The following is a 21,946-nucleotide window of genomic DNA, read 5'->3' on the forward strand; positions in this document are numbered from 1 at the left end:
AATGGTACTGGAGGATTGGAGGGAGGCGAATGTTGTTCCCTTGTTCAAAAAAGGTAGTAGGGATAGTCCGGGTAATTATAGACCAGTGAGCCTTACGTCTGTGGTGGGAAAGCTGTTGGAAAAGATTCTTAGAGATAGGATCTATAGGCATTTAGAGAATCATGGTCTGATCAGGGACAGTCAGCATGGCTTTGTGAAGGGCAGATCGTGTCTAACAAGCCTGATAGAGTTCTTTGAGGAGGTGACCAGGCATATAGATGAGGGTAGTGCAGTGGATGTGATCTATATGGATTTTAGTAAGGCATTTGACAAGGTTCCACACGGTAGGCTTATTCAGAAAGTTAGAAGGCATGGGATCCAGGGAAGTTTGGCCAGGTGGATTCAGAATTGGCTTGCCTGCAGAAGGCAGAGGGTGGTGGTGGAGGGAGTACATTCAGATTGGAGGATTGTGACTAGTGGTGTCCCACAAGGATCTGTTCTGGGACCTCTACTTTTCATGATTTTTATTAACGACCTGGATGTGGGGGTAGAAGGGTGGGTTGGCAAGTTTGCAGATGACACAAAGGTTGGTGGTGTTGTAGATAGTGTAGAGGATTTTCAAAGATTGCAGAGAGACATTGATAGGATGCAGAAGTGGGCTGAGAAGTGGCAGATGGAGTTCAACCCGGAGAAGTGTGAGGTGGTACACTTTGGAAGGACAAACTCCAAGGCAGAGTACAAAGTAAATGGCAGGATACTTGGTAGTGTGCAGAAGCAGAGGGATCTCGGGGTACATGTCCACAGATCCCTGAAAGTTGCCTCACAGGTGGATAGGGTAGTTAAGAAAGCTTATGGGGTGTTAGCTTTCATAAGTCGAGGGATAGAGTTTAAGAGTCGCGATGTAATGATGCAGCTCTATAAAACTCTGGTTAGGCCACACTTGGGAGTATTGTGTCCAGTTCTGGTCACCTCACCATAGGAAGGATGTGGAAGCATTGGAAAGGGTACAGAGGAGACTTACCAGGATGCTGCCTGGTTTAGAAAGTATGCATTATGATCAGAGATTAAGGGAGCTAGGGCTTTACTCTTTGGAGAGAAGGAGGATGAGAGGAGACATGATAGAGGTGTACAAGATAATAAGAGGAATAGATAGAGTGGATAGCCACTGCCTCTTCCCCAGGGCGCCACTGCTCAATACAAGAGGACATGGCTTTAAGGTAAGGGGTGGGAAGTTCAAGGGGGATATTAGAGGAAGGTTTTTTACTCAGAGAGTGGTTGGTGCGTGGAATGCACTGCCTGAGTCAGTGGTGGGGGCAGATACACTAGTGAAGTTTAGGAGACTACTAGACAGGTATATGGAGGAATCTAAGGTGGAGGCTTATATGGGAGGCAGGGTTTGAGGATCGGCACAACATTGTGGGCTGAAGGGCCTGTACTGTGCTGTACTATTCTATGTTCTATGGAACTCAGCAGATCAGGCAGCATTTATGATAAGGAATAAAGAGGTGACATTTTGGACCGAGACACTTCATCAGGACTCCACGTTTTGGGTCTTGGCATGAAACATCAACTCTTTATTCCTTTCCATACAGTAGTTGCTGCCTGAGCTGCTGAGTTCCTCCAGCATTTCGTGTGTGTTACTCTGGATTTCCAGCATCTGCTGAATCTCTTGTTCACTTGTCATTGAGCAAACAAGGGGTGAATCATGGGGGTATATAGAGGTAACAGCATTTGTAATGAATATCTAAAGAAACAGTATCTCAGAAAAAAACATCTTTTACATAGTTAATCATTAACACATCCATTTCCCAAAAATAAATACATTCCCATAAACAGAAAACACACCAAGCATCCCAAGAACTGACACACAACTTAAAGCTCATTTGGTAACACTCTTGTCTGGGTCAGAACGCTGTGGGACAAAGCAGGATATGATCAAACTGGTCCGACAATCCAGACTACCCAGGGAGTGCTGCCTTGTGGAAGGGATGGCTATCCAATGATAAACTGAGGATCTAGATGCTCAAGTGGATATCCCTGAACTTGTATAATTTCAAGGCAGCTGCAGATCGATGATGCTGAGACTCATTGTTGAACATTCCACCTGAGACAACAGCCCCCTGGGCCAAGAATAACAAGAGGTTCTAACGTTATATTATAGTGTTATAGTCGGATGAGGAATGGTATGCACACTGTAGCTGCAGAGACCAGAAGAACAAGGTACGTGGAGATAATAGCCCCGGAAGTATGAAAGTATCTGGAGTATACTACTTGCCTATGAAACAGAGTATCAGGAAAATACAAAGGTAATCATGATTTCAGCTTTTCCCCATTGAACTGATATAATTTACAGTGTGCGCTAGATTTCTCTAATTTTAGGTAATTTCTCCCCTCTCCCCCTTCTTGTTCCGTTCCCCATACTGGCTATCCTCTTAACCCTTCTCTTTCCCTCACCTGCCCATCACCTCCCTCCGGTGCCCCCCCTTCCATTTCTCGCATTGTCCCCTCTCTTCCCCTGTCAGATTCCTTCTTCTTTGGCACTTTACCTCTTCCACTTATCACCTTCCAGCTTCTCACTTTATCCCTATCGTGTCTCACCTATCACCTGCCAGTTTGTACTCCTCTTCCCCACCTTCTTATCCTAGCTTCCAGCCCTTCCTTTCCAGCCTTGGCTCATAACTTCGACTGTTTATTCCCCTCCATGGTGTAGATGCTGCTTGACCAGCTGAGTTCCTCCAGCATTTTGTGTGTGTTGCTCAGGATTTCCAGCATCTTCAGAATTTCTTGTGTTTATAATCTTACTAAATTGTGCAGCAACACAAGGGGCCAAATGGTCTTCAACTGCCTTCATTTCTAAGGTTCTTATTGCCATGTCTAATTTTACAACAAGGGCAAAGTGTTTCTAAGTGTTTTAAGCAGGTCAGTGAAAACACCAAATTAAATGATTGTGCATTCCAGTCTCACTCTGATGACTAGTCCATAAAACCTAGATTCACACGGACATATGGAAGAGTCTGCTGAACTAAAATTCATTGGTTTCTCAAATGACTCTACAGCCATTAATCGAGTAGCAGAGCTCTCCATGGATGATATTTATCCACAATATTATGTTGAAGTTATATGAAATGTTAGTAAGGCCAAATTTAAGAGTATTGTGTGGAGTTCTGGTCACCATCCTAAAAGAAAGATATCAATAAGATTGAAAGGATATAGAGAAAATTTACAAGGATGTTGCCAGGACTTGAGGACCTGAGTTAAAGGAAAAAGTTGAATATGTTAGGATTTTATTCCCTGGAGTGTAGCAGACCCCCTAGGCCTGTGTTGACGTAGTAGTAGGAGTGTAGCAGAATGAGGTAGACAAAATTATAAGGGATACAGATAGGGTGAATGCAAGCAGGCTTTTTCTACTGAGGAAAAAGCTGGTGAATCTGTGAGTTAAAGGAGAAAGATGAAATATTTCAGGGGAACCTGACAGGGAACTTTTAAGAGAAGTTTGGTTAAGTACATGGACAGAAGAGGTATGGAGGGCTATGTGAGTAGCTCCCTATCTATGAAAGGATAAGCTTGCATTACAGAGGGTCCAGAGAATGAAAGGGTTAGAGTATGAGGAGCACTTGATGGCTCTTGGCCTGTACTCACTGGAGTTTAGAAGAATGTGAGGGTTGGGGGGTGGTGTGGATATAATTGAAACCTATTGAATACTGAAAGGCCTCAAAAGAGTGAATGTGGAGAGGGTGTTTCCTATCGTTGTGGAGTTTAAGACCAGAGGGCACAGCCTCAGAATTAAAGGATGCCCCTTTAGAACAGAGATGAGGAGGAGTTTCTTTAGCCAGAGGTAGTGAATTTGTGGAATTCATTGCCACAGACTGTAGAGGCCAAGTCATTGGGTATATTGGGCAAAGGTTGTTGGACTCAACGCATCAACGTTACAGGGAAAAGACAGGAGAATGTGATTGAGCTTGAGAGATTCTAATGACGTCTTGGTAAAGCAAGCAGGCGTTACAACCAGATCTGGGTGCAAGTGGGCAGCCAACACAGCTGTGGAGGAGGCAGTGTGTTCTCTGAAGCTGTGAGATATCATCGGCAACCCCTGCGTTGGGCGGCAAGGCCTCGGCTCAGTTCACTTCCAGAAGTGGGGAAACGCAAGCATAAGGAACAGGCGAGACATGATACAGGCAGAAGTACGGATCCGTGAGGAAGAGAAGCGGATTTCAAAGGCAGTGGAACAAGGGCCCCAGGGTGCCTGGACAAAATGGGATCTGCCTAAGCACAAGATCTCATGGGCAGAGTTATGGAGACTGGAGCCCTTCCGTATTTCCTTCCTCTTGCGATCCATGTATGACACCCTTCCTTCACCATTACATCTGTACACATGTGGGATGAGAGAGGACCCGAACTATAAGCTCTGTGGTCAAAAGGGGACACTGGCTCATATACCGTCCGGGTGTAAAACAGCTCTAACTCAAGGACGGTATAGGTGGCGCCATGATAAGGTGCTTCTGGCTCTTGCTGACACACTAGAGCGGGAGAGATGCAAGAAGAGGACGGCTGGCATAGATTTGAGGAAGGCCATCACCTTCATCAAAGAGGGAGCTAGGCCTTTCGTAACCAAACAACCAAAGCCCAATCTGCTGCTAACGGCCGGGTCCTGGGAGATGAGGGTCGATGTGGGAAGGAGGCTGTAGTTCCCGGATGTGATGCACACAACCCTATGCCCGGACATTGTACTGTGGTCAACGGAAGACAAGAAAATCATTTTGGTTGAGTTGACTGTGCCATGGGAGTAGGGATGGGAAGAGGCCCACGAGAGAAAGGCCTTGAAGTACCAGCCTTACTGCAGGAGTGTAAAGACAAGGGATGGCAGGCATGGCTGTTCCCTGTGGAGATCGGCTGCAGAGGTTTCCCAGCCAAATCAGCATGGCGGTTGTTGTCAGATCTGGGCCTGGACGAAAGCAGCAAAAAACAAGCAGCTCGTAGGATGGGGGAAGAGGCAGAATGAGCTTCTTGTTGGATTTGTAGTAGGCGAGAGGAGGGGAGCTGGAAGCCAGGAGCAGATGGGCAGTGATTTGGCCACCACTGCCGGCCTACCAACTGGAGAGTGTCGTGGTTAAGTGTCGAAACACTCGGTGAAGGTTGGGAACCACCTGATGACATCTGCTCCTGGCTGAAGGCTACGGTTACCTTATAAGGTAACTGGAGAATGCACCCTAACAGGTGTATGTAACAAGTAAGAGAGGGATAATAAATCAGCCAAGATGGGAGTAGACTAAATGGGACAGATGGACTAGTTCTGCTACTATGTCTTATGGTTTTATGGTCTTTAGAAGAATCTATAAATCATTGGCAATTTTCCTTTTTCATTAAGGATGACTAGATACTGTGGGAATCTGATCTGTAGAATGTTCTGGAACAATCATGAGATATAATGTTCAGTACAAACTCAGTACATTCACAACATCAATGGTGTTCAATCAACCTTCATCTGATTCCCGGTTAAATCTCTGCTTAGTAGCTAGTGGGACCTCTGGCCCTTCTTGCTGCCAGGAGGCTGTAGTTTCTCAGTGCTCTTGTCTTTGGCTTCAGTGTCAGATGATGAGTCAGATGCCTCGGACTGCTGCTGTTTCATCCACATTTCAGCATAAACTCCCCCCTTATCCAGTAATGCCTCGTGCCTGAAACAAAAATGGACATAAACAATTAGGGTTGGAATGGTATCCAATTCTGAGTCAAAGAGCTGTGGATTTGATTTACAATCCTAGAGTCATAGAACACTAGAGAACAAGCCCATTGGTCCATGCCAAACTATTAATCTCCGAAGTCCCATCGATCTGCACCTGGAACATAGCCTCTCCAGCCCATGTCCCTATCCAAGTTTCTCTTAAATGTTGAAATCAAACCCGCATTCACAGACATCCCACCTCTCCCGGAAGTTCTGGGAGTCTCCTGCATATTAATAGTGGCTCCCTGATGCCCGCAAATTATATACAATGTCCCGGAAATCAATCTTTTTGACAGTGAGCGAGCGAGTGACACAGTGTGAGAGAGAGCAAGTGCAAGAGAGACCACGAGAGCGAGCGCGACAGCGACCACGAGAGAAAGCGAGAGCGCGTGAGAGACCAGAGTGACCACGAGACAGAGACAGAGACAGAGACAGCACACGAGAGAGCGTGCGCGCCATGGCAGAGTGTTCCAAAAAATGAAAATATAAAACGTACGTCACCCCAGACTACACTAAAGTGTACCCCTGCCTAATAGGGGTCAAAAATAATGATAGTGTTGCTCGCTGCACTGTTTGCAACAGTGACTTTTCTATTGCCCATGGTGGGTTAAGACTGTAAAAGACGTGTTGAGGTGAGTTTGGCAGGTGTCACTCATTCATTAGCATAGCTAACGTCATTTAAACTAACTGGCTAGCTGCTAAGGAGCTACTCTATTGCAGACATCCCACCTCTCCCAGAAGTTCCGGGAGTCTCCCACAAATTGATGGTGCTACCTCCCTGAAATGAGTTTTTGCAGGGTGGGATGTCTGCATTCACTACTTCCACACTCTCACCACCCTTTGTAGTGAATTAGTTCTCCTTCAGGTTCCTCTTAAAACATTTCACCTTTCACCCTTAACCCATGACCTCTCATTCTAATTCAAAATATAATCCAGTCCAATTTTTCAAGTCAATAACAATCAAGTCCTGTACTTGTGGAATGCACCATTCAGGTAAAATGCTCAGAAATATAAAACTCTCTAAAGCCCTGCTTGGTCCACACTTGGAGAATTCTGTTCATTTCTGGTCACCTCATTATAGGAAGGTTGTGGAAGGTTTAGAGAGGGTACAGAGGAGATTTACCAGGATGCTGCCTGGATTAGAGAGCGTGTCTTATGAGGTTGAGCAAGCTAGGGCTTTTCTCTTAAATGACTCTAATGTGACTTGATAGGTGACTTCATATAGACGTACATTATGATAAGAGGCATATATCAAGTGGACAGCCGGTGACTTTTTCCCGGGGCTGAAATGGCCAATACAAAGGGGGCATAATTTTAAGATGATTAGGAAAAAATATAGGGAAAATGTCAGTGGTAGTTTTGTTTTACAGGGAGCGGTGAGTGCATGGATCACACTGCAATGGTGGTGACAGACACATCAGAGACATTTAAGAGATTCTTATACAGGATGAAAGAAAAATGGAGGCCTCCGTGGGAAGGAAGGGGTTAGATTGATCTTAGAGAAGGTTAAAAGGTGGGCCGAAGGGCCGGTACTCATAGAGGGATCAGAAGTGGAGAGAGTGAGCAGTTTCAAGTTCCTGGGTGTCAAGATCTCTGAGGACCTAACCTAGTCCTAACATATTGATGCAGTTATGAAGAAGTCAAGATATCATTAAGAGTTTGAAGAGATTTGGTATGTCAACAAATACACTCAAAAACTTCTATAGATATACCGTGGAGAGCATTCTGACAGGCTGCATCACTATCTGGTATGGGGGCGGGGGGGCTACTGCACAGGACCGAAAGAAGCTGCAGAGGGTTGTAAATTTAGTCGGCTCCATCTTGGGTACTAGGCTACAAAGTACCCAGGACATCCTCAAGGAGCAATGTCTCAGAAAGGCAGCGTCCATTATTAAGGACATCCAGCACCCAAGGCATACCCTTTTCTCACTGTTGCCATCAGGTAGGAGGTACAGAAACCTGAAGGCACACACTCAGCGATTCAGGAACAGCTTCTTCCCCTCTGCTATCCAATTCCTAAATGGACATTGAATCTGTGTAAACACTACCTCACTTTTAAAATATATATTATTTCTGCTTTTTTCATGCTTTTTAATTTATTCAATATACGTATACTGTAATTGATATATTTATTTATTTTTTTCCCCCCTTCTCATTCTATATTATGTATTACATTGAACTGCTGCTGCTAAGTTAACAAATTTCATGACACATGCCGGTGATAATAAACCTGATTCTGAAATCTCTCATCGTACTCATAAAGACTGTGTGCTCCTTCTCCAGGTATACTAGGCAAGCACATAATCCCAGGAGGTAGGCAGGCAGTTGGCTCAGGCACAGCCCTCAATTGTCCACTGTCTGGACCCATGAATGGCCAGCTTGTTCTCTGTTCTATGTAAGATTAATTGGGCTTAAGCCCATTACCCCTCCTGAGACAGAGGCCGCTGACAGCAGCTCACCAGAGTCCTCTGTCCTGGGCCAAAGGTTAATCAGCCCCGTGGCTTCCTTTTTCACTTCACAACTTCATATATCTTCTAGGCAAAGATCCTGCTCTCCCAGGGATGAGGTCTTTGGAGTTTCTATAGCTTTGGGTTTTTACAGGATTGGGTTGCTTGCTCCATGCCCATTTCCCATCCTTTCACAGCCAGGCTTGGAACCGTCCATTGCCAAGTTATGTTCTATGTAGGTCTTCACCAAAACTATGTAAAAGATTTCATGCTTTATGTTGTACTGAATCTCAAACTGCAGTGCTGAAAGTATACTGCTAAAAGTATAATTATCAGCTTCTGGAAGGTGTCATCAGCTTTGAGACCAGTGCAGAAAGAAATAATAACAGACAAAAGAGCCTGCAGAACAGAATCAGAATTATTTTGATTTACATGATGTCAATCTTGTTGATTTGCAGCAGCAGTACAGTGCAAATACATAAAATTATATAAAAAAAAGCTAAGCAGTGCAAAAATAAAGAAAAACGAGTTTGTGTTCATGAGTTTTTGGACCATTCAGAAGCTGTTTCGGCATCATTGAGTGTAGGTCTTTAGGGTACCTCCTCCCTGACGGTAGTAACAAGAGGAGGACATGTCCTGGATGCTGATGGGAGGTCTGTGCCCCTAATCCAGTTTATGCTGCAATCTGGAGAAGCACATAAGACTCTGGAGAAACTCAGTGGGTCAAGGCATTATCTGTGAAGGGTAATGGAATTGATGTTTCAAGTTGAGACCCTTTGTTTGGACCAGTCTCGATGAAGGGTCCCGACCCAAAACATTGCCTGTTCATTTCCCAGGCATAGACGAAAACAATATTTGCAGTGTTAACTTTCAATGAATCTAAAACTAACAGAGAAACTATAATTTAGTGTGCCACCATAGCATAGCGGTTAGCATGATGCTATTACAGCTCGGGGTGTCGGAGTTTGGAATTCAATTCCAGCATCCTCTGTAAGCACAATTGTACATTCCTTCCTGTGTGTGTGTGGGTTTTCTCCAAGTGCTCTGGTTTCCTCTCACACTCTAAGTTAGCAGGCTGAATAGTCGTAATTTGTTCTGTGACTAGGCTTGGGTTAAATCAGTGGGTGGCTGGATAGTGCGGCTCGTTGCAGTTCCACGCTGTATTTCTAAATAAATAAGCAAACTTCCGCTATGCTGGGGAATTCGGGAGAGTGGAGGAGAGCAAGAAAGAGAGAAAACATGAGAGTAAGACACATAAAATGCTGAAGGAACTTAGCAGGTCAGGCAGCAAATCAGGATTCCAACTGCCCTGATGAAGGATCTCGGCTCAAAACATTGACTGTTTATTCCATAGAGTGTTCCTCCAACATTCTAATGTAAGTTGCTCTGGATTTATAGCATCTGCAGACGTCTTGTGAGAGAGAGTGAGAGATGTGCAGAATGCATGCAGAGGGTGGAAGGAGTTTCCCTCAGGCTCCCTGGCAACTCAAGCCTCGGTCAATCTGTGAATGACATTAACCCAAGTGTGAAGTTTACTTTCTGCACAGCATGCAAAAGTAAATACTAAACCCATTAAGGTTGTGAAGGGAAGGATAATGATCTATCTGATGAAATAAGGGCCTGAAACAGGAAGGAACTAAATCCTCAGTCTCAGGGGTAGGCAGGCCTTTGAAAGCAGCAGGAAACATGACATTCCTAAAGCCATTCAGCAGAGATAAAGAGCTAAGGAATTCCAGAGGGGACTAGGAAGTACAACTGTGGTGTGAAGGGTAACCTCTGTAAACCACTGACGGAAGGGACATGCAATACAATCACAATATAGGATTCATGTACCTTATTGGGGAAGGATTTGGGAGGGGATTAAACTTGATCTTATGACTGTTACTGAACTCTAAAAGAACCAACTTCCAGCTATATGATTCTTGGAACCAAAAAAAAATCAAACCTCTCATAATTCTGAAGGTTAACTTCCCTTTAACCTCGCATTTAAGGAATTATATTGAGTCTGCAACAGGAGAGACATTTGCCCAGAGATTCACACTCCAAATAACCTTCCAGTCCTCTTCCCTCACCCTACCAGCATATCATTCTATTCTGTTTTCCTTCTTGTATTTTCCCAAATTCCCCTCAATAGCATTTGAGGTTTTTGAGTCATACTTGTTTGTGGGAGAAAGTCCTATCTATGTACCAACAAACAATTTGCTGGAGAAACTAGGTAAGTCGAGCAGCACCTGCAGGTGGAAATGAACTGTTGATGTTTCAGGTCACTTTGCTGAGTATTATTTCGGGAAAACAAATCAACCTGAATGGAATGGCAGAGCAGACTCGATGGGCCAAATGGACTAATTCTGCTCTTATATCTTACGGCCTTATGGTCTTTATCTCCTCTTGGATTTATTCATGATTATTTTACAACCCTAGTTTCCAGAGATTGAAAACCTGAAAATGGAATCATCTTTTCCTTTCCTAACAAACTACATGTTTAAGTTCTCCTTCAAGTGAAGAAAAAAAGTCCATGTGTAGCAGTGAGAACCCTTCAGCTCTGGCGTCATCTTCCCCAACTTTTTGCACTTTTAATGATGCTACTGCCTGTTATACCTCAGGAAGGAGAGAGAAAACTACAGAGAGTGGGAGAGAAAATCAGAATCAGAATCATTGACATATGTTGTAAAGCTTGTTGTTTTCATGGGTGGTTCATTGTTGGTTCAGAAATCTGATGGTGGAGGGGTTGAAGCTGTTCCTAAAACACTGAATATGTCTTCAGGCTCCTGTACCACCTCCTTGATGGTAGCAATGAGAAGATGGCATGTCTTAGTGATGGGAATCCTTAATGATGGATGCCTCCTTTTTGAGGTATCACCCTTGCTAAAATGTACAACACGAGAAATTCTGAAGTTGCTGGAATTCCACAGTAACACAAACTCAAAATGCTGGAGGAACTCAGCAGGTCAGCCAGCATCTATGGAGAGGAATAAAGATCTGATGTTTTGGGACAAGAGCCTTCATCAGGTTATGAAAGGTCCTGATGAAGGGTCTCAGTCTGAAATGTTAACTGAAAGTACAAGGTTAATGGCAGGACTCCTAGCAGTGTGGAGGAACAGATCTTGAGGTTCATGTCCACAGATCCCTCAAAGTTAACATGGAAGTTTATAGGGTGGTTAAGAGAGTGTATGGTGTGTTGGTCCCTGGATTGGATGGACAGCATGTTTTATGATAGGTTGAGCGAGTTAGGGCTTTTTTGATTGGAGCTAAGGAAAATGAGAGATGACTTGTTAGAGGAAAATAAGATGATAAGAGGCATGGATCACAAGACCATAATACCATGACATAGGGCAGAATTAGGCTATTCAGCCCATCGTCTGCTCTGTCATTTTATCATGGCTGATCCATTTTCCTCTTAATCCCATTCTCCTGCCTTCTCCCCATAACTTTACACACCCTGACTAATCAAGAACCTATTAACCTTCGCCTTAAATGCACCCAATGACTTGGCCTCCACAGCTGCCTGTGACAACAAATTCCACAGATTCACCACCCACTGGCTAAAGAAATTCCTCCTCATCTCTGTTCTAAATGACCGTCACTCTATTCTGAGGCTGTGCCTTCTGGTCCTAGACGTCCACCATAGGAAACATCCTGTCACATCCCCTCTATCTAGGCCTTCCGTAATGATGGGTTTCAATGAGATCCCCCCTCATCTTCTAGATTCCAGCGAGTACAAGCACAGAGCCATCAAACATTCCTAATACAATAAGCCTTTTATTTCTGGAATCATTCTCGTGTACCTCCTCTGAACCCTCTCCAATGTCAGCACCTTTTCAGAATGGCAGGCGGTGACTAGTGGGGTACCGCAAGGCTCAGTGCTGGGACCCCAGTTGTTTACAATATATATTAATGACTTGGATGAGGGAATTAAATGCAGCATCTCCAAGTTTGCGGATGACACGAAGCTGGGTGGCAGTGTTAGCAGTGAGGAGGATGCTAAGAGGATGCAGGGTGACTTGGATAGGTTGGGTGAGTGGGCAAACTCATGGCAGATGCAATTTAATGTGGATAAATGTGAAGTTATCCACTTTGGTGGCAAAAATAGGAAAACAGATTATTATCTGAATGGTGGCCGATTAGGAAAAGGGGAGGTGCAACGAGACCTGGGTGTCATTATACACCAGTCATTGAAAGTGGGCATGCAGGTACAGCAGGCGGTGAAAAAGGCGAACGGTATGCTGGCATTTATAGCGAGAGGATTCGAGTACAGGAGCAGGGAGGTACTACTGCAGTTGTACAAGGCCTTGGTGAGACCACACCTGGAGTATTGTGTGCAGTTTTGGTCCCCTAATCTGAGGAAAGACATCCTTGCCATAGAGGGAGTACAAAGAAGGTTCACCAGATTGATTCCTGGGATGGCAGGTCTTTCATATGAAGAAAGACTGGATGAACTGGGCTTGTACTCGTTGGAATTTAGAAGATTGAGGGGGGATCTGATTGAAACGTATAAGATCCTAAAGGGATTGGACAGGCTAGATGCGGGAAGATTGTTCCCGATGTTGGGGAGGTCTAGAACGAGGGGTCACAGTTTGAGGATAGAGGGGAAGCCTTTTAGGACCGACGTTAGGAAAAACTTCTTCACACAGAGAGTGGTGAATCTGTGGAATTCTCTGCCACAGCAAACTGTTGAGGCCAGTTCATTAGCTATGTTTAAAAGGAAGTTAGATATGGCCCTTGTGGCTACAGGGGTCACGGGGTATGGAGGGAAGGCTGGGTTCTGAGTTGGATGATCAGCCATGATCATAATAAATGGCGGTGCAGGCTCGAAGGGCCGAATGGCCTACTCCTGCACCTATTTTCTATGTTTCTATGTTTCTATCCTTTCTTAATAAGGGGCCCAAAACTGCTGAAAATACTCCAAATGAAGCCTCCATCAGTGCCTTGTAAAATGTCAGCATTATAGTTGCTTTTATGTTCTAGTCCTCTCGAATGAATGTTAACATCACATCTGCCTTCCTCACCACCAATTCAACCTGCAAATTAGCCTTTAGGGAATCCTGTATGAGGACTCCCAAATCACCTTGTACCTCTAAGTTTTGAATTCTCTCCCCATTTAGAAGATAGTTTATGTTTTTAATTCCTTGTACCAAAGTGCATGACCATTCATTTCCCAACACTGTATTCCATCTGCTACTTCTTTTCCAATTCTCCTAATCTGTTTTAGTTCTTCTACAGCCTCCCTGCTGCCAACTGCTCCACCTATCTTCATATAGTCAGCAAACTTGGCCACAAAGCCATCAATTCCAAGATCCAAATCATTGACATACAACATAAAAAGAGGCAGTGCCAACACCAACCCCTGTAAAACACCACAGGTCACTGGCAGCCAATCAGAAAAGGTTTCCTTTATTTACCATGTTAAGCAGCCTCACGTGGCACCCTGTCAATGGCCTTCTGAAGTACATAATATCCACCGATTCTCCTTTGTCTATGTTGCTTTTTATTTTGTCAAAGAATTCCAACAATTTTGTCAGGTAAATTTCCCCTTTAGAAAACCACGATGACTTTGGCCTATTTTATCACTCCTGCAAGTACGCTGAATCACATCCTTAACAATCAACTCCAACATCTTCTCAACCACTGAGGTCAGGCTAACTGGCTATAATTTCCTTTCGTCTGCCTCTCTCCCTTGAAGAGTGGAGTGACACTTGCAATTTTCCAGGCCTTCAGAACTATACCAGAATTGATTGATTCTTGAAAGATCATTACTAATGTCTCTACAATCTTTTCAGCCACCTCTTTAAGAACCCTGGGGTGTAGTCCATCTGGTCCAGGTGACTTATCTACCTTCAGAACTTTCGGTTTCCCAAGCACCTTCTCCCTAGTAACAATCACTCTGCCCCTGACACTTTTGAACTCCTGGCATACTGCTAGTGTCTTCTACAGTGAAGACAGATGGAAAATACCTTTTCAGTTCATCTGTTATTTCCTTGTCCCCAGCTACCACCTCTCTAGTATCATTTTCCAGGGGTCTGATATCCACTCTCATCTCTCTTTTACTCTTTATATATCTGAAACAACTTTTTGTATCCTCTTTTATATTACTGGCCACCTTTCCTTCAAATTTCATCTTTTCTCTCTTTATGGCTTTTTTAGTTGCCTTCTGTTGGTTTTTAAAAGTTCCCAATCCTCAAACTTCCCAAACTTTTTGCTCTATTATATCCCCTCTCTTTTGTTTTTTATCTTGGCTTTGACTTCCCTTGTCAGCCACGGTTGCTTTTAGAATACTTCTTCTTTGGGATGTATCTATCCTACACTTTCCAAATTGCCGCCAGAAAATATAGCCATTGCTGCTCTGCCATCATTGCTGCTAGAGTTTCCTTCCAATCAACCAGCCTCTCTCTTATGCCTCTGTAATTCTCTTTACTCCATTGTAATCCTGATACATCTGACTTTATCCCTCTCAAACTTCAGGGTGAATTCTATCATATTATAATCACTGTCTCCAAAGGGTTCCTTTACCTTAAGCTCCCTAATCAAATCCGGTTCATTACACAACACCCAATTCAGAATAGCCGATCCCCTAGTGGGCTTAACCATAAGTTGTTCTTTAAAACTATCTCACAGGCATTCTACAAATTCCCTCTCTTGCAATCCAGCACCAACTTGATTTTCCCAATCTATCTTTATATAGAAACCCTCCGTGACTATCATAACATTGCCCTTTTGACATGCCTTTTCTATCTCTTGTTGTAATTTGTAGTCAACATCCTGGGTACTGTTTGGAGGCCTGTATATAACTCCCATTAAGGTCTTTTTACCCTTGCAGTTTCTTAACTCTACCCTCAAGGATTCTACATCTTCTGATCATGTCACCTCTTTCTAAGAATTTGATTTTATTTTTTATCAATAGAGCCACCCAACCTTCTCTGCCTAGCTGCCTGTCATTTTAATACAATGTGTATCCTTGGATGTTAAGCTCCAAACTATCAGCTTCTTTCAGCCACAACCCAGTGATGCATCCGAGTATACTACCTTCAGTCTTATATGCGTCACCCTTTTCTATTTTGTTCCTGTTACACTGCAACTTATCTCACTGACTGCAATTTTGCACTATCATCTGCCAATCCTTCCTGACAGTCTTACTGCATACTGCCTCTGCTTGTAAACCATCCTCAGTCCTAACATTCAGTTTTCCATTCCCTTGCCAAATTAATTTAAAGGCTCCCCAAAAGCTCAGACAAACCTGCCTGCAAGGATATTGGTCTCCCTCAGGTTCAGGTGTAACCCATCCCTTCTGTACAGGTCATACCTTCCCCAGAAGAGATCCCAATGATCCAGGAATCTGAGACCCAGCTCCCTGCACTAGTTTCTCAGCCGTGCATGTAATGAGAGCGTCTTGGATCTCCAGGTGGTCCACAGCAGGGGTGATTGATAAGTTCGTGGCCTAAGGTAGGAGATGAGTTATACAGCTCTTGTTACCTGCATGTGAAGTTCAACTCTTTGAGTGAAAATGCAGACAGTTTGAAGTTAATAACTCATCTCCTTCTACCTTAGGCCATGAACTTATCAATCACCCCTCGTATGTCATTGGTGGCAATATGTACCAGGACTTCTGGCTGCTTCCCCTTCCCTTTACAACATCGTGGACTCGATCCAAGATGTACCTGGCACCTGGGAGGCAACATATTATCCAGGTACAGTGGCATACAAAAGTTTGGGCACCCCTGGTCAAAATTTCTGTTACTGTGAATAGCTAAGCAAGTAAAAGATGACCTGATTTCCAAAAGGCATAAAGTTAAAGATGACACATTTCTTTCATATTTTAAGCAAGATTACTTTTTGATTTGCATCTTTTACAGTTTCAAAATAACAAAAAAAGGAAAAGGGTCTGAAGCAAAAGTTTGGGTACCTTGCATGGTCAGTACTTAGTAACACCCCCTTTGGCAAGTATCGCAGCTTGTAAATGCTTTCTGTAGCCAGCTAAGTCTTTCAATTCCTGTTTGGGGGATTTTCACCCATTCTTCCTTGCAAAAGGCTTCTAGTTCTGTGAGATTCTTGGGCCATCTTGCATGCACTGCTCTTTTGAGGTCTATCCACAGATTTTCGATGATGCTTAGGTCGGGGGACTGAGGACCATGGCAAAACCTTCGGTTTGCGCCTCTTGAGGTAGTCCATTGTGGATTTTGAGGTGTGTTTAGGATCATTATCCTGTTGTAGAAGCCATCCTCTTTTCATCTTCAGCTTTTTTACAGACGGTGTGATGTTTGCTTCCAGAATTTGCTGGTATTTAATTGAATTCATTCTTCCCTCTACCAGTAAATGTACCCCGTGCCACTGGCTGCAACACAAGCCCAAAGCATGATCGATCCACCCCCATGCTTAACAGTTGGAGAGGTGTTCTTTTGATGAAATTTTACACCCTTTTTTCTCCAAACATACGCTTGCTCATTGCGGCCAAAAAGTTCTATTTTAACTTCATCAGTCCACAGGACTTGTTTCCAAAATGCATCAGGCTTGTTTAGATGTTCCTTTGCAAACTTCTAACGCTGAATTTTGTGGTGAGGACACAGGAAAGGCTTTCTTCTGATGACTCTTCCATGAAGGTCATATTTGTGCAGGTGTCGCTGCACAGTAGAACAGTGCACCACTACTCCAGAGTCTGCTAAATCTTCCTGAAGGTCTTTTGCAGTCAAGCAGGGGTTTTGATTTACCTTTCTAGCAATCCTATGGATTGCTCTCGGAAAGTTTTCTTGGTCTTCCAGGCCTCAACTTGACTTCTACCATTCCTGTTAACTGCCATTTCTTAATTACATTACGAACTGAGGAAACGGCTACCTGAAAATGCTTTGCTATCTTCTTATAGCCTTCTCCCGCTTTGTGGGCATCAATTATTTTAATTTTCAGAGTTCTAGGCAGCTGCTTAGAGGAGCCCATGGCTGCTGATTGTTGGGACAAGGTTTGAGGAGTCAGGGTATTTATAAAGCTTTGAAATTTGCATCAACTGGCCTTTCCTAATGATGATTGTGAACAAGCCATAGCCTTAACAAGTGAATTAAGGTCTGAGACCTTGGTAAAAGTTATCTGAGAGCTCAAATCTCTTGGGGTACCCAAACATTTGCATGGCGCTCCTTTCCTTTTCTTCCACTCTAAAATTGTACAAAACAAAAATAATACTCATCTTGCTTAAAATGTTGAAAAGAATGTTTCATCTTTAACTTTATGACTTTTGGAGATCAGTTCATCTTCTACTCACTTAACTATTCACAGTAACAGAAATTTTGACCAGGGGTGCCCAAACTTTTGCATGCCACTGTATCTCTATCACATCCATAGAGCCTTGTGTCTACTCCTCTATCTACGGAATTCCTTATCACTAGTGCGTTCTTCTCCTCCCCTTTCCCTTCTGAGCCACAGTGCCAGATTCCTGGCCAATGTGGCTCCCTCTCCCCCTCCAACACCCCCCCCCCCCATAGGTTGACCGCCTCAACAGAATCCAAACCGGTATATTTATTATTGAGGGGAATGGTCACAATGTACTAGCTGCAAATTTTCCTTTCCTCTTCCCCCATTTATCTGCCTCCTGCAACTTGGGGGTGACTTCCTCCCTGTAGCTCCTTTCTATCATCTCCTCAGTTTCCCGTGTGGCTATCCGAAGATTTTTCCCTAAGGCATAATTTTAAGGTGATTGGAGGATGTCAGAGTTAAGTTTTTTTATACAGAGAGTGGTACATACATGGAATGTGCTGCCAAGGGTGGCAAAGGTAGATACATTAGGGATGTTTAAAAGACCTAGAGAGGCACATGGATGATAGAAAAATGGAGGGCTACCTGGGAAGGAAGATTGATTTATGAGTATGTTAAATGTTTGGCACAAGATCATTGGCAGAAGAACCTGTACTATGCTGTATTGTTCTACAGTATATCATGTTTGACAAGTTCTGTGATAATTTGACTTAAAGAACAGATAAGGAGGAACTAGTGAATATGCTGTGTTTGGAACATTATAAGCTTTATTACGTTTATTTCGAGGTACAGCACAGTAACAGGCTCAACCCTTCTGGCCCAATGAGCCTGTGCCACCCAATTACTCCCATGTGACCAATTAGCCTACTAACCTGTACGTTTTTGCAACTGTGGGAGGAAACTGAGCAACCAGAGGAAGCCCACACAGTCATGGGGAGAATGCACAACCTCCTTACAATCAGCAGCGGAAATTGAACCCGGGGCACCGGTACTGTAATAGTGTTATGCTAACCACTACCCTACTGTGTAGCCCCTAGGTTAGAGCACATGAAATTTGGGGTAATGTACTGGGACTGATTATGTACTGGTTAACAGACAGAAAGCAAAGGTTTGATTTTTCTCAGTTTGGCAGGCTATGTTTAGTGGAATTCTGCAGGAACAGAGCTTCGATCCCAGCTGGGTTACAATATTCATCAAAGATGCAGAATGAGGGGAACAAACATCAAATTGGGGTTGTGACAGGCTAAGTGGAAGAACAAGGAAATTGCAACTGGATTTGGTCTATTGTGGTATAAGGAGAGGTTAGACAAGCTTAGGTTGTTTTCTCTGGAGAATGGAGATTGGGTTCAAAGTAAATTTATGATCGAAGTACATATATGTCACCATATACAACCCTGAGATTCATTTTCTTGCGGGCATTCACAGTATTTACAAAGAAACACAGTACATGGGTGCCTTGGTAGCGTAGTAGTTAGCGTGACACTATTAGAGCTCAGAGCGTTAGAGTTTGGAGTTCAATCCCATTGTCCTCTGGTAAGAAGTCTGAAAATTCTTCCCATGGAATGCATGGGTTGTCTCCGGGTGCTCTGGTTTCCACCCACAGTCCAAAGACAAACCAATTAGTAGGTTAATTGCTCATTATAAATTGTCCCATGATTAGGCTGGGGTTAAATTGGAGTTTGTCAGAGATTGCTGGGTGGTGCAGCTTGAAGGGCCTATTCCGCACTACATCTCTAAAATAAAATAAAAAACAATGAAAGACAGCACACAAAAAGATGGACAAACAACCAATGTGCAAAAGACAACAAACTGTGCAAATACAAAAATAAATAAATAAAAAACAAAATAATAATACTAAATAAAAGAGCAGTAAATATCGAGAACATGAGATAAACAGTCCTTGAAAGTGAGTCTTTAGGTTGTGGGAGCAGTTCAATGATGGTGTGAGCAAAGTTGAGTGAGGTTATCCCCTTTGTTTCAGGATCCTGATGATCGAGGAGTTGAGGGGAAATCTGATGGAGGTTTTTATGATTACGAGAGGCTACAGTAGTTCTACATTTACCAGCATTTGGCCCATATTCCTATCCCTATGCTTGTCCAAATATCTTATAAATATTATTATACCATAAGAGCATAATACATAGGAGCAAAATTAGGCCATTCGGTCCATCGAGTCTGCTTCACCATTCTAGCATGGTTGATATATTACCCCTTTCAACCCTATGCTCCTACCTTTTCCCCATAATCTTTGACCCCCTTACTTATCAAGAATCTATCAACCACTGCTTTAAATATACCCATAGCTGTCACCACTCTCTGGCTAAAGAAATTCCTCCTCATCTCTATACTAAAGGGATGTTTCAAAGGATTCTGAGGCTGTCCGTTCTGATCTGAGACTCTCCCACTACAGGAAATATCCTCTCCAAGTGTACTCTATCTAGGTCTTTCTGCCTGAATCACTCTTTAGCATCTCGCTCCATATACACATCATCCTTTGTGTGAAGAAGTTACCCCTTAGGTACCTTTAAATCTCACGCCTCTCATCTTAAACCTATGCCTTCTAGTTTTTGATAACCCTTTCCCTAGGAGAAAAAGCTGTCTGAATTTCTGTGTTGTATTAATCTATGACTCTATACATTATTGGCACAGGCCCTAGACTGATGTATCGATCTCACCAGGTCTGTGTACAGTGATAGAGCACTACAAGCACAGAAACAGGCCCTTTGGCACATCTAATTTGCCTAATCCCATCAAACTGCACCTAGAATATAGCCCTCCATATCCTTCCCAGCCATGTATCTAGCAAAGCTTCTCTTAAATGTTTCAATTAAACCCACAGCCACCACTTCCACTGGCAACATGTTCCACACTCTCATCCCCTCTGACTGGAAGAAGTTCCGCTTCAGGTTCCCCTTAACTATTTCACCTTTCACCCTTAACCCATGACCTCTTGTTCTAGTCTCACCCAACCTCAGTGGAAAAAGCCTGCTTGCATTTACCACACCTACTCCCCTCATAATTTTGTATACCTCTATCAAACCTCCCCTCATTCTCTTGCACTCTAGGGAATAAATTCCTAACCTATTCAACTTTTCCTTATAACTTAGGTTCTCAAGTCCTGGCAACATACTTGTAAATTTTCCCTGTAAGCTTTCAATCTCATTGTTATCTTCCAGTAAGTCGGTGAGCAGAACTGCACACAATATTCCAAATTAGGCCTCACCAATGTCTGAGATAATTTCAACAGTTTTGTGTAGTTATGCCTTTATACGGAAGGCGCTGGCGTGGAGGGCTATGAACAACATGAAGGAAATCTGGAAGTCGAACCTAACCAGAGGGCTTAAAAAGAGGATTTTCATAGCAGTCATAGAGTCCATTCTCACGTACAGACGTGAGATGTGGACACTCACCAAGACTATGCGAAAGTCTCTAGATGGTTGCTATACACAAATGCTCCGGATGGCTCTTGATGTTTGTTGGCAACAGCACATGACGAGCGTCGAGCTCTATAGCAACCTACCGATGCTCACCACTAAAATCGAGGCGAGAAGACTGCAACTAGCAGGGCACTGTCTATGCCACCCTGAGCTACCTACCAGCCTAGTCATCATATGGGAGCCCAAGCACGGGAGGATGAACTCTGGGCACCCTCCCAAGACTATGGTCAACACGCTCCTAGAAGACAGCGGTGCGGCTAATGTAGATGCACTGAACACACTGATGAGGGAGAGGGAGAAGTGGAGAGTCTGTCACCGTGCCCGACGCCGGCCCCCTAGGCCTGAGTCGACGTAGTAGTAGTAGTAGTGTGTAGTTACTGTTTATAAATCCTTTGGAAGATATTTTATTTTAAAGATTAAACGTAACCATATAACAATTACAGCACGGAAACAGGCCATCTCAGCCCTTCTAGTCCGTGCCGAACTCTTACTCCCACCTAGTCCCACCGACCTGCACTCAGCCCATAATCCTCCATTCCTTCCCTGTCCGTATAGCTATCCAATTTAACTTTAAATGACAACATCAAACCTGCCTCAACCACTTCTGCTGGAAGCTCGTTCCACACAGCTACCACTCTCTGAGTAAAGAAGTTCCCCCTCATGTTACCCCTAAACTTTTGCCTTTTAACTCTCAACTCATGTCCTCTTGTTTGAATCTCCCCCACTCTCAATGGAAAAAGCCTGTTCACGTCAACTCTATCTATCCCCCTCATAATTTTAAACACCTCTATCAAGTCCCCCCTCAACCTTCTACGCTCCAAAGAATAAAGACCCAACTTGTTCAACCTTTCTCTGTAATTTAGAAGATGAAACCCAGGTAACATTCTAGTAAATCTTCTCTGTACTCTCTCAATTTTGTTGACATCTTTCCTGTAATTCGGTGACCAGAACTGTACACAATACTCCAAATTTGGCCTTACCAATGCCTTGTACAATTTCAACATTACATCCCAACTCCTATACTCAATGCTCTGATTAATAAAGGCCAGCATACCAAAAGCTTTCTTCACCACCCTATCCACATGGGAACTATGCACCATTATTCCTAGATCCCTCTGTTCTACTGCATTCTT

At 43.6% G+C, this 21,946-nt stretch overlaps 1 protein-coding gene across 1 annotated transcript in view; it reads right to left on the reverse strand.

Annotated features, from left to right (window-relative positions):
- Positions 1 to 616: 616 nt before the first annotated feature.
- Positions 617 to 21,946, reverse strand: part of LOC134348286 (ATP-binding cassette sub-family B member 6-like) — a 246,262-nt gene continuing 224,932 nt past the window's right edge. The window contains exon 20 of the mRNA XM_063051431.1: positions 617 to 5,651. Coding sequence (XP_062907501.1) covers positions 5,492 to 5,651 — 160 coding nt within the window. The 3' untranslated portion in view covers positions 617 to 5,491. The remainder of the gene's footprint in view (positions 5,652 to 21,946) is intronic.

This window comes from Mobula hypostoma, chromosome 6 (genome assembly GCF_963921235.1).
Source record: "Mobula hypostoma chromosome 6, sMobHyp1.1, whole genome shotgun sequence".
Taxonomy (NCBI): domain Eukaryota; kingdom Metazoa; phylum Chordata; class Chondrichthyes; order Myliobatiformes; family Myliobatidae; genus Mobula; species Mobula hypostoma.